The sequence below is a fragment of the Mytilus trossulus genome, chromosome 12 (genome assembly GCF_036588685.1).
Source record: "Mytilus trossulus isolate FHL-02 chromosome 12, PNRI_Mtr1.1.1.hap1, whole genome shotgun sequence".
NCBI lineage: Eukaryota > Metazoa > Mollusca > Bivalvia > Mytilida > Mytilidae > Mytilus > Mytilus trossulus.
In genome coordinates, this window is record NC_086384.1 from 59,249,577 (window position 1) to 59,264,339 (window position 14,763).

General features: G+C 33.9%; 2 protein-coding genes across 2 annotated transcripts; one reads left to right on the plus strand and one right to left on the minus strand.

The window, feature by feature from the left end:
* The first annotated feature begins 2,307 nt into the window (after positions 1-2,307).
* On the plus strand, positions 2,308-6,850 carry LOC134693798 (uncharacterized). The gene is made up of 3 exons (XM_063554711.1): positions 2,308-3,267; positions 5,219-5,284; positions 6,596-6,850. The coding sequence occupies exons 1-3, from the start codon at positions 2,412-2,414 to the stop codon at positions 6,814-6,816; spliced, it is 1,143 nt and encodes a 380-aa protein (XP_063410781.1). The 5' UTR covers positions 2,308-2,411; the 3' UTR covers positions 6,817-6,850.
* A 957-nt stretch (positions 6,851-7,807) lies between these two features.
* LOC134692955 (uncharacterized) lies at positions 7,808-12,636 on the minus strand. Its single transcript, XM_063553608.1, has 2 exons — positions 11,524-12,636; positions 7,808-9,582 (listed from the first exon to the last, which is right to left on the minus strand). The coding sequence occupies exons 1-2, from the start codon at positions 12,434-12,436 to the stop codon at positions 8,570-8,572; spliced, it is 1,926 nt and encodes a 641-aa protein (XP_063409678.1). The 5' UTR covers positions 12,437-12,636; the 3' UTR covers positions 7,808-8,569.
* Positions 12,637-14,763: the final 2,127 nt, after the last annotated feature.

Here is a 14,763-nt window from a genome sequence, read left to right on the forward strand (position 1 = left end):
ACTATTTAAGCCTTCATTCAACATATCTTTATAATTGGTTATTATGTTGTACTGTTACACTGTTTCCAATGGCTAGGGGAGAGCTGAAATCGGCACCAGAAAACATGTTTAACATAACCTCTTATTGAACGTGCATGTCGCAGTTTTGAATGTTATAACTTAGTGGTTGACGTTTGTTGCTATATATCCGTCTGTTTTCGTTTTGTCACAGCAAATTATAAAAATCAGTTGAAAAAAGCTGAAATCGTCAGATGGAAATATATCTAACAAAACACAGATAAGACGTGGACAGGTACTTGTACATCCCAACAACAAAAGACAGTAAGTACAGATCTCAGAGTCGTTGCATTTACTGAAAGCTATTAATTTAGAAAAAAAAAAACATAAGCATAAGCAATCAAAGACAAAAAACATGGCATCGTGAAATTATTCGTTTGATCCGGAAACAATGATCAGAGCTTGTAGACAATGTTTTTTTGGGTCTTTATATTTTATATCACATTGTAATAACAAGATTTCTTGCTGGGTTACAATCATGATTTAAGGCTTCTGTCATTTGCAGATGCATTTACTCCAATTGAATATTCTTGAGCAGAGCCACCTTTGAACTGCCATTGACAGAGTAATGTGTTGTTAGGATACTGTCGTGTGCAAGGTCAATAAGCTGAGGTATTGTCTTATATAAGTAGTCCCCAATTCTTTGTCGATCTTAAGGTGTTTCAAAACTTTTTTCGGCTTTCTATTTGGCTCAAACATTGTTTTTCATTTGTTTCTACAAAATTCATTTCTTATCTTTTTAACGATGAAAAAAGTATTGCAACACCTTGATTTTTTAAAACTTGTAAAATCAGTCTCTTATATTGGATGTAATATGATAAAATATCTGTAAAATAATATTGAAACGTTGTTAATGATAACATTGGCTTTAAAACGAACAAAACATGTATGAAATTATTTTTTTTATCTAATCAAAATTTTTTTTTACAAAATGAAGTGTTTTTTGTTAAAAAAAAATGCATTTTACAACTTTTACTGTAGTCGAACTTTACAATGTTAGACATTTCAAAATTAATCTCTAGGTGATTGTTCACATCATGGTTGATCGCCATACGCCAAAGAATTAGTACATTGTGCGCAGCCTCCATTCAAATGGATAACCTCATCTTAACGTCTTCTGATTCCTGAAATAAGTCGACTAATGTGTTGCTAAGCTAGCAGCAACCATTCTTAACGAGGACTTGTTTGAACTGGGGTGTCCTTTCATGCAATTTACGTCAAAAAGTGTCCCATATATGATCGATATGGTTCAAATTCGGGCTACAATTGGGCCAAGGAAGATAAACCGAATTCCATTTGTTCGTAGGCAAAAGTCTCCGAAATGGTATTATCGCACGATAACCGGAAGCGATGAGCCGATCTCGAACAGCTCTTGTTTAAAGGCTCCTGTATGGTCATCATTCTCTTTTTAGGATCGTATTGTTTGCAATGGGTTTCCTTCTGACCAACCTTCATTATGCATTATTTTCCCAAGCAGATGTTACAGCGGGTCTCATTGACCTAGGAAGGTCTTTAACATCGTTTCTTGCCTGGTTTTTATTCCCAAAACGACTTATAGTGGAATGGTGATGACCAACAATACGTGCAATTATCACAGCGACATACACAATGTACCTGCTTCCCTCATGCTTGATATCTGCCAACTTGCTGAAGTTATGAGTTGCGGATGACCAATTACAAGGTATCAATAACATAAACTAATAAACTTGGTTAATAAAGTGTTGAAAACAAAAAGGATAAAAACATCTGTTTTAGTCTTTACGAGTACAGTAGCTGCATGTGCAGATAGGAACTGATAGAGTCGGTATTTATTGATTAAAATCAGCTGTTATTTAAATAATGTTTAACTAGTTCTATTTCAAAAATTTATTTAACAAAAAAATAAAAAGTGTTTTTTTTTAATTTGAATTTCAATTTGGTGTTGCAATACTTTTTTCTATGTGTATATTTAGAGGTGAATTATCATTTATTTTTGTTTGTTTACTTTTTTTATTTCAATAGATCTTTCTAAGTTTTTAGATCTTACTGTTTCAATAAGCATGTAATATTTGCCACTACGTAGATGTAGAGCAGCTAACAATAAAACAATACTTTAGTGCATACCAGGGTTTATTCTTAAATAGAGCAAATACTAATTTGTCACGATTAAAGAATAAACATTCTTAATAATCCAGATTAAATATATTTTTGTTAATTGTAAAATGCTACATTAAAGTACAACCGTTATATGTCTATATAATATTAACCAGTTTTATAGGATCAAAGATTAGGAATTAAGATCGTTGTTATTTTGAGAAAAAAAATGGCGGACAGAAAATAAGAAAATTAGAGAAACCATCAGGAATATCAGAAATATGGCCCTTCTTTTAACCATTCTGATGTTTTGTATCTACAATGGTGATGCAGCGACACCTACCGGATGTACAGGAGATAGTTCCGATAGTTCTATCATTCATTACACGTGCGACAAGACAAGTATCGGTGGATCTATCAGTTTCGCTGGATTCACGGATTCTGAGCCACAGAGGCTAACCATCTACAGCGCCAGTGGTACAGTTTCCGCGGGAACATTTAGCGGTTTCAGCGCATTTAGTGGTGTTAACTCTGATTACCCGGCAACCCTTCAGTTCCTATGTTCAGGATCACTTACGTTTTCTACAGGGACGTTCGGTGATCTCGGGTATTTTGAGGAGGTTGTTATCAAAGATTGTACTACTTCTTTGATTGCCAGTATGTTTAATAGTCTTGGAACGGCGAACAAGATATCGATCAGTGGTGGAACACTATCAACCATTGATGCTGGGACATTCACAAGCCTCGATATCACACCAATATCCACAACAGCAAGTCCAAGAGGAGAGCTGAGCATCAAAAACGTAGTACTAACGCCAGGAACATTTCCCTCGACATTCTTTAATCCACTGACGAATATTAAATTCATATATTTGGAGAATCTAGGCCTGACATCTGTTGATGCTGCGTGGTTCAGCAGTAACACAGCCCTCGTATATCTGTCTCTGGCTAACAATCAGATCACAACACTCCCGAGTACTATGTTTGATACAACATTGGCGTTACTGTATATCAATTTACACGGGGCTCCTTTGGATTGTACAGATACTAGTACCACTTGGTATTATGATTACACTGTAGCCAACAACATCACTTTTGACGGAGCAGCTGTCTGTTCAACTCCAGCTGCTGAACAATGTAAGTAATCACTTGGTATTATGACTACGCTGTAGCCAATAACATCACTTTTGACGGAGCAGCTGTCTGTTCAACTCCAGCTGCTGAACAATGTAAGTAATCACTTGGTATTATGACTACGCTGTAGCCAATAACATCACTTTTGACGGAGCAGCTGTCTGTTCAACTCCAGCTGCTGAACAATGTAAGTTGTCACTTGGTACCGTATAGCGGGTTATTTTCGCGGGGTGCAAATTTTCGCTTATTTTCGCGGACAGAACTTAATCGACAAAATAAATTCCGCCAAATTAAAAGTGTACATACAAAGGTATTAATAAAAGTTTTTAATCCGCCAAAATAATAACCGCCAAAATATTTCGTATACCTTGTTCAATGAAAATCGCGAAATTTTACATCCGCGAAAATAACCCGCTATACGGTATTATGATTACGCTGTAGCCAATAACATCACTTTTGACGGAGCAGCTGTCTGTTCAACTCCAGCTGGTGAACAATGTAAGTTGTCACTTGGTATTATGATTACGCTGTAGCCAATAACATCACTTTTGACGGAGCAGCTGTCTGTTCAACTCCAGCTGCTGAACAATGTAAGTTATCACTTGGTATTATGACTACGCTGTAGCCAACAACATCACTTTTGACGGAGCAGCTGTCTGTTCAACTCCAGCTGCTGAACAATGTAAGTAATCACTTGGTATTATGACTACGCTGTAGCCAACAACATCACTTTTGATGGAGCAGCTGTCTGTTCAACTCCAGCTGCTGAACAATGTAAGTTATCACTTGGTATTATGACTACGCTGTAGCCAATAACATCACTTTTGACGGAGCAGCTGTCTGTTCAACTCCAGCTGCTGAACAATGTAAGCTATCACTCTGTATTATGATTACACTGTAGCCAATAACATCACTTTTGTTGAAGCAGCTGTCATTTCTAGCCTAAGTGTAAGTAATCAAGTCTAAGTGTAAGTAATCAAGTGCATAGTGTATAGTTTGATTTTGTCAAATGAATTTAGTATTGTGTGGTATTATGTTACTCAAATCCGTTGAATAGCGTAAGTTAATGAGTGTGTCATGTCATAACAATATTCGAAAAACGAATTCAAAGTAATCTTTTTGTCTTTTAAATCTATCAAACAAAGGGTATAACAGTCAACGTTAAGCAAACAACAGTTAATCAATCAGTATAATTCTGGTGAACAAGATCAATATTGAAGTCAAGGTCATTATGATACTAAAATAACAAAAATAGTGATCTTCGAGGTAAATCAGTACTTGATCAGAAAATCAGTACTTCAGAATACAACAAAACAATTATATATCATTCCTACAAAGCAGCTACTATTAAAGTGGAAAATATCTGAGAACGATAAATGCAACTTTTGTAAAACAAAAGAAGAAGATTATTTGCATTTCTTTATTACATGTTCATTTTTGAAAGATTTTTGGGAGAAAGTACATTATCTTCTAGCAAAAATGAATTTTCAAAACAAGATATTGTCAAAACATATAGTATTTGGATACAAAAATTCAGATCAAGGATATAACGGTTTAAATTATTTCTTGACAATTTTAGGTTTTTGTATTTACAAGTCGTACTATGTGTCAGAGCAAAAACTGAAATTTTTAGATGTGTATGCTATGTTTATAAAGGAACTACGGGGGTTTATGAATGAGAACAAAACAATATCTCATAATTTATTTTTCATAAAGTTAAAAAGATTGATATAATTGATGGAAAAAAAATAATGTTTATATTTATTTATATTCTGTGTATTTTCCTGGATACTCAGAAAGTATTTCACAGGGATACTTTATTGAAGCTTGGACAATGAAGTAAAGTTGTAACAAGCAATTTGATGAATAAAGAATATTTATTTGTTGTTAAAAAAAAACAACAAAAAAACCCAATTGTTATGAAATATTCAAGATGTGTGATTACTATTTCCAGATAAAAGTTTAACAGTTTGGGCACAGGCGTTTGCAACATCAACTGATGCATGCAATGGGGAAATGGGTAAGACTTCGTTTTATTTATATATCGTTTTCATCTGTAATATACATGTTAATTTTTTGGTACTTGTGATGGTGACAAAACTTGTTTCCCTCTAAACTTATTTTATTACACGAATGATTTTACTATATATTTATTTGTTTCATTTCTTTTTTTTTTTTGTAAAAGAAAGTCTGGAAACAGCTATTTATCCATGACGTAAATCCGACGTGCACTTGACAAAACCAACATCAAAATGTATTAATTTTTCGTCATCGTAAAAAGTAAAATCACAAAGATACTGAACTTAGAGGAAAATCAATTCGGAAAGTCCATCACATGGCTAAATCAAATAACAAAAGGCATAAAAAACGAATGGACAAGAACTGTCATATTCCTGACTCGGTACAGTGTTTTCAAATGTAGAAAAAAAAGTCAAAATATGGGTACATCAGTCATCATTGTGTTACAATTTCAAAAGGAACAATCACAGGAAGACACCAATACTCAGAAAAAGATTCCTTAATAAATAAACTAGTAGGCAGACGATGTCTCTTGTTTAAATTAATTGCAAATCATGTTACTTGTTACATGAAACCATGCCAACGTTCTAGTATGATAGTAAGAAATAGAGTTCATGTCATTCTGTAGATAATCGGAACCAAAATTTAACATTTGCAGGAACGATTTGGAGACTGAATGCAATTAGTTGCAGAAAAATTATGTTCTAACACATATTTCACTAAACATATATTATGATATTAGAACTATTTGGTATAATGCTCTTCAACTTTGTACTTGTTTGCTTTTATAAATATTTTGATTTGAGCGTTCCAGATGAGTCTTATGTAGATGAAACGCGCGTCTAGCGTACTAAATTATAATTCTGGTACTTTTGATAACTATTAACACCACTGGGTCGATGCACTGCTGGTTGACGTTTCAATAATGTGGTCATTTTTATAAATTTCCTGTTTACAAAACTTTGAATTTTTCGAAAAACTAAGAATTTTCTTATCCCAGGCATAGATTACTTTAGGCGTATTTGGCACAACTTTTTGGAATTTTAGATCCTCTATGCTCTTCAACTTATAATTGACTGTTTGGTTTTATAAAAAATTTGATTTGAGCGTCACTGATGAGTCTTATGTACACGAAACGCGCCTACTAAATTGTAATCCTGGTGCTTTTGATAATTATTGTCTGTGTTCTATATGAATTAATTTTTGTGGCTTATCAATTCAATTACATACACGTATGTATACACGTGTTTGTTGTCATAAAGTCCACCAATGAAGTATGACTTAACATCTTGTATTGGTTTATGTTTTATAGGAATAGTAGTCGGCGGCTCTTGCATTGGTTTATTCCAGTTGATCTGTTACTGTGTGACATTTGTGTGTCTGATATTTGGTATCGTTGCCCTTATACTGGTAATATATCTACGTCGCAGCACACTGAGAGCGAAACAAGACAATGGCAGAAACGGAAACCAAAGGCAAGAGAAGAGGAAAGGAGGAAGAAGGGAGAAAAGAGATTCAAATGCATGGACTTAAATATCAACTTTGTATCTAATGATACATGTAAAAGACAAAGACGTTTCAGATTATCTATTGGATACGCTGAACATTTTATTTGTTTTATTATTAAATTATTTTACTTATTCATTCATTCATATCTTTATTTCCTCTTTACAGAAATTATTCCACATACTCTTGAAAAGTGGAACTCACTTGATGGAGAAGTTAAAAATATTTTAGGCTTCACAGGATTTAAAAGAAAACTGAATAAGGACATAAGTCCTTGTCCTGTTTTCTTTTCCACTGGTTCACGTAAAGTTAATATAATCCACTGCCAATTAAGAAATGTGGCTAGTGATCTAAAAGATAATCTCTTCTGTGATCATTTGTCGGACAGCTCTATATGTGCATGTGGAGATCCAGTAGAAGATATTTTTCATTTCTGTTATGTTTGTCCATTTTACATTTATCAGAGATATGAACTCTTTCGAAAAATAAGTAACTTTGATAATGTCAATCTTGATGTCCTACTACAGGGTTGCTCAGACTTAAATATTGATGAAAACACAGAGATATTTACATATGTACAACAATATATTCATGAAACTGGAAGATTTTTATAATAATTCATGTGATATTATACTGTTTAGAAACCAGCCTATAACCACAGTGTACCACTCCTTGGTCTTAATTAAAGACAAACTTTTAACACAAAAACAACCAATTGTGTTTAGAATCTTTTTGCAAATGAATTTATATATATTTTATTTTATTTTTTGTATTAGTAATTATATTTTCAAAAATCAAGAAATTAATAGTCATGTAATAAGATGGTAAACTAAATTATTTATGTATTGCAAAAAGGGTCAATCAATTCTTTTTATTCATATAAATAGAACAACTTTGGTGCAGTCAGCTTGTGAATTTGAGTAAAAATCACTTTATGATCTACTTGATTCCTTACCAACACTTAGTCTTCTTTCCACTTAATACATCTTAACTATATAAAGAAAAACACAACACAAACTTATGTTGTTGACTAGCTCGAGTACTGCATATTGTGAGCTGCCGATTTAATAAGACAAATGATCAATATAAACATATTATACACTCTACAATGTGAAAACAATAACATCATTGTTCAACAAAAATATATACTCATCAATGTTGACCTTTTGTATTAGAATAACTGAATAAATGAATGTTTCGTGGCCGCCCAGGAAAAACCCTTTTAGGAAACCTGTGTCCTTTTGTCCATGCCAACGAAACTCTAAGTGTTGGACCTCACTTATCAAATGAGAAAAAGAAAAACATAATTTTGTTTGTAAATATCGAAATAGAAAAGAAAGCGAGTCATTAGGACTCAAGGGCTATGAAAAGTTTTGGTACAAAAGTCTAAATACGATTACGTTTGTATAGCCAAACAACCTACATAAAAATCAATATATTTATCAAATACAAAATTATGCAAATCTTTTTTCCTTAAAAAACCCTTAAAAATACGATGTTCACAGTACGAAGTACAGGCTAGAATTAACTATATAAAACAGTCACTTTACAACCTAATTTTTTGGCGCCAAAAATTCCTACGCCTACACGTACATGTATTACACATGCGCAAGAAGACAATCAATTCCCGTTATACTTATGTGCCTCGGGAATTTTTTAGTCTTCTTTCCACTTAATACATCTTAACTATATAAAGAAAAACACAACACAAACTTATGTTGTTGACTAGCTCGAGTACTGCATAGAGCAACAAAGATAGAAAAATAAGAAAATAAATATACTACAAGCCTAAAGTTTTAGATACGGCTAACCTACTTTCTACAGAGTCGGCTACGTAGCCGTCTTTGCTTGAATCACTTTTCCACCTACCATGGCGCTTCCAGCACCTTTCATTGACACCTGAATTTGCCGCCATAGTAGCTCCACCAGACCTAAGAGAATGCAACCCAAGATTCAATTCAGGTGCAACTAGTCTTAATCTCTTAATAACACACTCCCTAGCAGTAGTGTAACTAATAGGTTTGTTAATACTAATTAATGCACATTTTTTCTTACTTCTGTACAAAGGTCGAAATAAAAACATATCACTATCCAAAACTAATTCAGCTAAACTTACATATCTAAAAAACATAGCATAAGGACAAGCCAAAGTATGACCTTTACAAATTAAAATTTCATCACCTGATCTGTACTGATCCGTCTTACTTCGCCTAATCTTAATAACTAAATGCTCTTCTTTTACGAAAATATCGTTACATCTAAGCTGACTTAACTCATTAAAACGTAAAAAACCACTGAAACCTAGCAAAGTCATCAAAAGATCCCTAACTACCAGTAAATCTGTAGAAAAATGAAACATAGAACATAACCGAATTAAGATATCAGTAGTGACTGGGTCTTTCTTATTAACAACAGGTTTAGCAGTTCTTTTAGCTGATTCAACTAAACTTTCAACAAAAGAGTTATTTGTAGGGTCAATTTGACCACACATTTCATGTGCCCATTTAATTGAATAAACAGCAGATGATACCGTACTGTACGTTGATCCGGAATCTAACAAATTAGACAAATATAAAGCAATATGTATAGGCGAGGCAGGCATTGAAATTAAACAATGTTTACTAACAAATTTTTCCCACTTTAAAAAACCATAGTAATATTTTTTCACAGTACTGTCACTTCTGGATCCCAATAAACGTGTTGATAAGCTGGCAACCGAACTGTACAAAGGGTGAGTTTCATCAATTCCACTATGTACCACGACGTCACGCACAAACTGTTCTTGCTTTATTCCTGTGCAAAAGGAAATACTACAATCAAAATCTGATTTTAAAAGCAATCATTGCAAAATTCAAAGGATTTACTCCAAAAATACCATTATTACCTCTACCTCTTACAATTAAGTTTTTATTTGTAAGCCGCATTTTACTCTCAACAAAAGTGCAATTCGAATTGTGTAATAATGCCCAGAATGGAGCTGATTTCCAAAATGGAACAACAAGAGTACTGTCCGCGCTATCGTTGCATACTTTTCTAATGACCTTGGCTATCAAATTTGGCGGTGGCGCCAACCAGTTATTTTCCCCTTGCCAATTTTGCGTGAAAGCGTCAATAGCTTCAGTACCTTTGCACCAACATTTTGAATTAAACCTTAAACATTTACTGTTATAATCAGTAGCAAATCTATCTATAGAATGTTTTCCCCAAAGCTCATCAAGCATGTCAAACGTATCAAAATGAATTCCCCAATCATCACAATCTGAATATCTACTTAAATTATCAGCTATTGTGTTTTGTTCCCGAGGAACCCATTGTGTCTTAATACTTATATTGTTTTCTGTGCACAATTCATTTAAATCGCAAGCAATCTCTTGAAGATCCAACTTTCTACTACCGTTCTTAATTATGCTTGTAACGTTTTTATTATCAGTATTCAGTTGAACTGTATGATTTTTCAGCATTGTAACAGAACTTTTAACTACTCTACTTACTGCTTCAAGCTCTCTCCATGTAGAGCTTTTAACACTTTCAGATACCGACCAGTTACTAGTCACAGTTATCAAACTGTTATAAGGAACTTCTAGACCACAATCAGTCATTTTCATAATACAATCAGAGTCACAGACAGACTCTGTATCAGCTGGGACTACATATCCCCCAAAGCCGACATCTGATGCGTCAGTATACGCCACAAAATCACAAAAATCTGACTCATGCAGATTAAAACCCTTTCTATTGAACTTTCTTAAGTTCTCAAACCAAAAATATAGCTCTTCAATAGCTACAGAATTCAATACTACAAGCGAGTTCCAAATTGCTCTCATTTAAATCAATTGTACAATTCTCGAGTTCTAAGTCTACAAACGTTTCCCATTACAGACATCATTGATATTATCTGTCCAACAATACCAGCCACAAATCTAGCATTATACAAAAGCTTGCCTTTACCTACACTTATCAATGTTTTGTCAATAACCGAAAGAAGTCTTTCGACTCTCTCCTCGGTAATACTCAATTTTCCAAATTGCATTTCCCAAAATAACCCTATCCAAGTAATATTCTGTACAGGCAACCATATACATTTCTCTTCTGCTATTAAAAAACCAAACTCTGTCAAACTTTCTCTTACAAAAGTGCTAACACGGTGTGCGCAATCGAAATTACTGTCTCCTCCCAAACCATCATCTAAGTACATTAGGATTCTAAAACCTTGACTCCTCCAGTACTTAACAACTTCTTTTGTAAGTTTGGTAAATATATGACCAGCGCTAGCAAATCCAAAAGGAAGAACATTAAATACATAATATCTGGTTGTCCCTTCAAATTGCCAACTAAAACCTAAATACTTTCTGTGGTCTGGTAATATCTCTATGTGATGATAAGCACTTTTTAAATCAAAGCGAAACAGATAATTTCCTTTATTAAATAGTTGCTTGGCAACTGACCCATCTTCAAACTTAAATTTAAACTGATGTATGCACTCGTTGATATGTCTGCAATCTAGAACCAATCTAGGTTTTGCTGATCTGTTATATGCTACCGTTAGCGGATTTACTACATACGGTATTTCGTGTACTTCTGAAATACACTTCTTATCTAATAATTTAGAAATTTCACCATTTACAAAAACAGAATTATCTAAAGATGATTTATTATTTCTGAGAACACAACTGTCTGGAAGAGTTTTAAATGGTATGCCATAGCCTTGCTCTATTACTTTTAAAATGTACTCACTTGTACCAGTCTCCTTCCATTTGTGTATTGCCTTATTTAATTTACCTACTGGTGTCAAAACATTCACCTGTAAATTTAAATGACCAGACGTCTGGTCATTACTCTCGTCATAACTGACTGAACCGTTAACACAATTGACCATTGTTTCGTTTACCTCTTTGTGAGCAGAATTCAATAAACGACTCCCCCCTTTTAACTCAAAATTTGATTTGTAACTCAAATCCCAAGCTAAATTACAACATTTATCAAAAATTTTACTTAACTTTGGTCGTTTCTTTTCAGGACACTCATTCTGCCAATGACCAGGCTTGTAACAATTATAACAAACACCAGGCTTCCTTGATACTGTCTGTCTATCTCTGCTTCCACTGGAACTCGCTGGTTTTACATAAGGCTCAGCGCGGGATCTCCTCTTTACTCTGTCTGCTTTGATCTTCCTTTCCGCTCTGTTTTGTGCTCGAAATATCTTTCTGTCATCTTCTGAATCGTCCGCCAAAGGATTTGCGGTATACTCCTGAACCAATTTCCACCCACATTCTGAAGAGTCTGCCATCTTTACTAATTTTTGCCGATAATTTAAAAGTTCAATACCTTCAGATATCTTCTGTTTAGCCCTCGCGGCAGATGGGTCTTTTGGCTCGATAACAGCTTCTGCTTCTTTCAACGCGACAGACACTTTCTGGTTGAACTTAAATTGATCTTCACAACTTTTCCTCTGAAATTTGTAACTGTCTGTTGATAAAAGGTCATTGTGAATACGGTTGAACTGTGCGTCCGAACGTTCCTTCTGTTGCTGGTCATAAACTTGAAATTTAGTAGTAAATAAACTGTCCAACTTAGATAAAAATTCATTCTGTGATCTATTTACTTCTTCACTAACGATACGCTTCACATTATTTTCTAAGTCATCCATAGCGTGACGGTGAACGGCACTCACAAAATACGATGTTCACAGTACGAAGTACAGGCTAGAATTAACTATATAAAACAGTCACTTTACAACCTAATTTTTTGGCGCCAAAAATTCCTACGCCTACACGTACATGTATTACACATGCGCAAGAAGACAATCAATTCCCGTTATACTTATGTGCCTCGGGAATTTTTTATTAATGTGGTATACAATTCGACATCACCTTCAGTAGGTCTTGCTTTGACTTTGTTAACATAGTTATTTATATATGTATACACAAAAAAAATACTTCAAGAAGTGGAGGAACTGCCTCCCCTGACTCACTGCAACAACGTATGATCTATTAAAATTATATACTCTATCTCGTGCATGTTATTCAATCCATCTTGTATTGGAAAGGATTTGTAAAGGCACTGCCTCTTGTCCAATCCCTTTGTTTAAATGTATATTTGATATTTGAACAATACAAAATTTGGAATTGAATTTACAGAGATAACATGAATTATATAATCATGAACAATACATTAAAACATTAATAACATAACATATAAATGATAAAGTTTTGAGCAATATGCAATATTTACATATAAATGAAAATGATCAGTTCAAGAGCAAAAGAGTTTATATCGCGTGCTGTCGATATTACATGTGCTAGCATTATACTATATTGTTCAATTGACGATTGTATTCGGATGCATATTTTGTTACATGGATGTAGCAAAGTCGCTTGAATGCTAGACAGTAACTGTTTTTGATGACTACGCGTCATAACAGTGTATACAGTACTGTATAAAACAAACCGACAATAAATTAAAATCAGAATAAAAGTTACAGAATTTAATTAACGATAACCAATAAATTAGTGAACCCCGTGTTTCACCAAAATTTGTTAATCTCAAAGTATCAGCCACACACTTACCAATCAGAGACCATATAACAAATTAATGAGATGTGGTATGATTGCGAATGAGACAAATACCCATCCAAGGTCAAAGTTCGAAGTGGATGTTAACAATTAAGGGCAACCGTAGGACTTCCACGATGAGAAAAAACCATACTGTATTTCCAGCTATAAAAAGCCCTGACATAACAAAAAAAGTAAAGCTATGCAAATGTGAAAACTAGCGAATCATTGTGATATTAAAAGTATTGTTAAAAGATATAATATACTTTAAAAGTTGTAATGCCTTACATATGTAAGCCTCGGTCACACTTTACAGGATAGCTCGAACGGACGCTTAAAGCCTCGGTCACACCTTACTGGATAGCACGAACAGTCGCCTAACGGATGAAAATAAAAGTTGTCCGTTGACAAAATTGTTATCCGCTGGGAGTCTGTTGGTGTCTTGACCGAAGACAATGGACGTGTAGCGAATGCATAATGGACACACACCGGATATGCAATGTACAAGAAACGGAAACGTAACGGACAAAACGTATGTCGAACGTACATTCAACGGACGAGTACCACATAAAACGGACACATAACGGGAGCGTACCGGATACAACGGATGAATAAGATATACGAAACAATTAAAGGCGACAAAAATAATGCATGTACATTGCATAAATATTCAAAATGTTTCTGTGTAACTAGTTTTCGTTTGTTCTTCAAAATGCTTCCAAAGGGCAGTGTCTTGCCTGAATAAGAGCTGCTTGATTGTGAAGACGTGCATTTACTCTAAGATCGATTATGAATAATTGGAATTCATGAACTTAAGAAATCTGACATACCAATATATATATACATGGCATTTCTGACGTGAAATTTTTGAATGGCATTTTTCCGTTTCAGATCCGTTCATCATCCGTTTTATCCGTTATACGTCCAGTAGAAGTCCGTTTCTCATTCGTTCAACATCCGTTTTATCCGTTGGTGAATTTATCTTCCAGACACGTAAAAGAAGGAATTAAAATTTTAAACAGTAATGCTGATCTTATTAGACTATTTAAATACACAGTAAAACATTATATAACTTACCTGTATGAATAATTGTGTGATGCAAGATGTATGAGAAATGTTTTTGAGAAACACTTTTTTAAGAATAATATTCTGGTACAAGAAACCGAAGGTGTCATAACATGTAATTTCTAATTATTGTGCTGATTATATTTGTCATTATACTTCAAAAATTGCCTTGTGATATTATTGTGTAATATATATTAAAGTTGTTGTATATTTAAGTTGAAAAATTTAATAAACCAAGGAAATAAAATCTATTAAAAAGCATGTTAATGAGCCATGAAAGACTGAAATATCTCTAAGTACACATCCAATATCCAATGCATTTAGAGTTAAAACGCATCATTATCAGTAAGAGAAAATA

Excerpts from the sequence above, each read along its gene's own strand:
- LOC134693798 (XM_063554711.1), top strand. The coding sequence starts at position 2,412 with ATGGCCCTTCTTTTAACCATTCTGATGTTTTGTATCTACAATGGTGAT. Across the intron at positions 3,268-5,218 it reads AACTCCAGCTGCTGAACAAT|ATAAAAGTTTAACAGTTTGG; the intron begins GTAAGTAATCAC and ends TACTATTTCCAG. Across the intron at positions 5,285-6,595 it reads TGCATGCAATGGGGAAATGG|GAATAGTAGTCGGCGGCTCT; the intron begins GTAAGACTTCGT and ends TATGTTTTATAG.
- LOC134692955 (XM_063553608.1), bottom strand. The coding sequence starts at position 12,436 with ATGGATGACTTAGAAAATAATGTGAAGCGTATCGTTAGTGAAGAAGTA. Across the intron at positions 9,583-11,523 it reads ATGGAAGGAGACTGGTACAA|GAATAAAGCAAGAACAGTTT; the intron begins GTGAGTACATTT and ends CCTTTTGCACAG.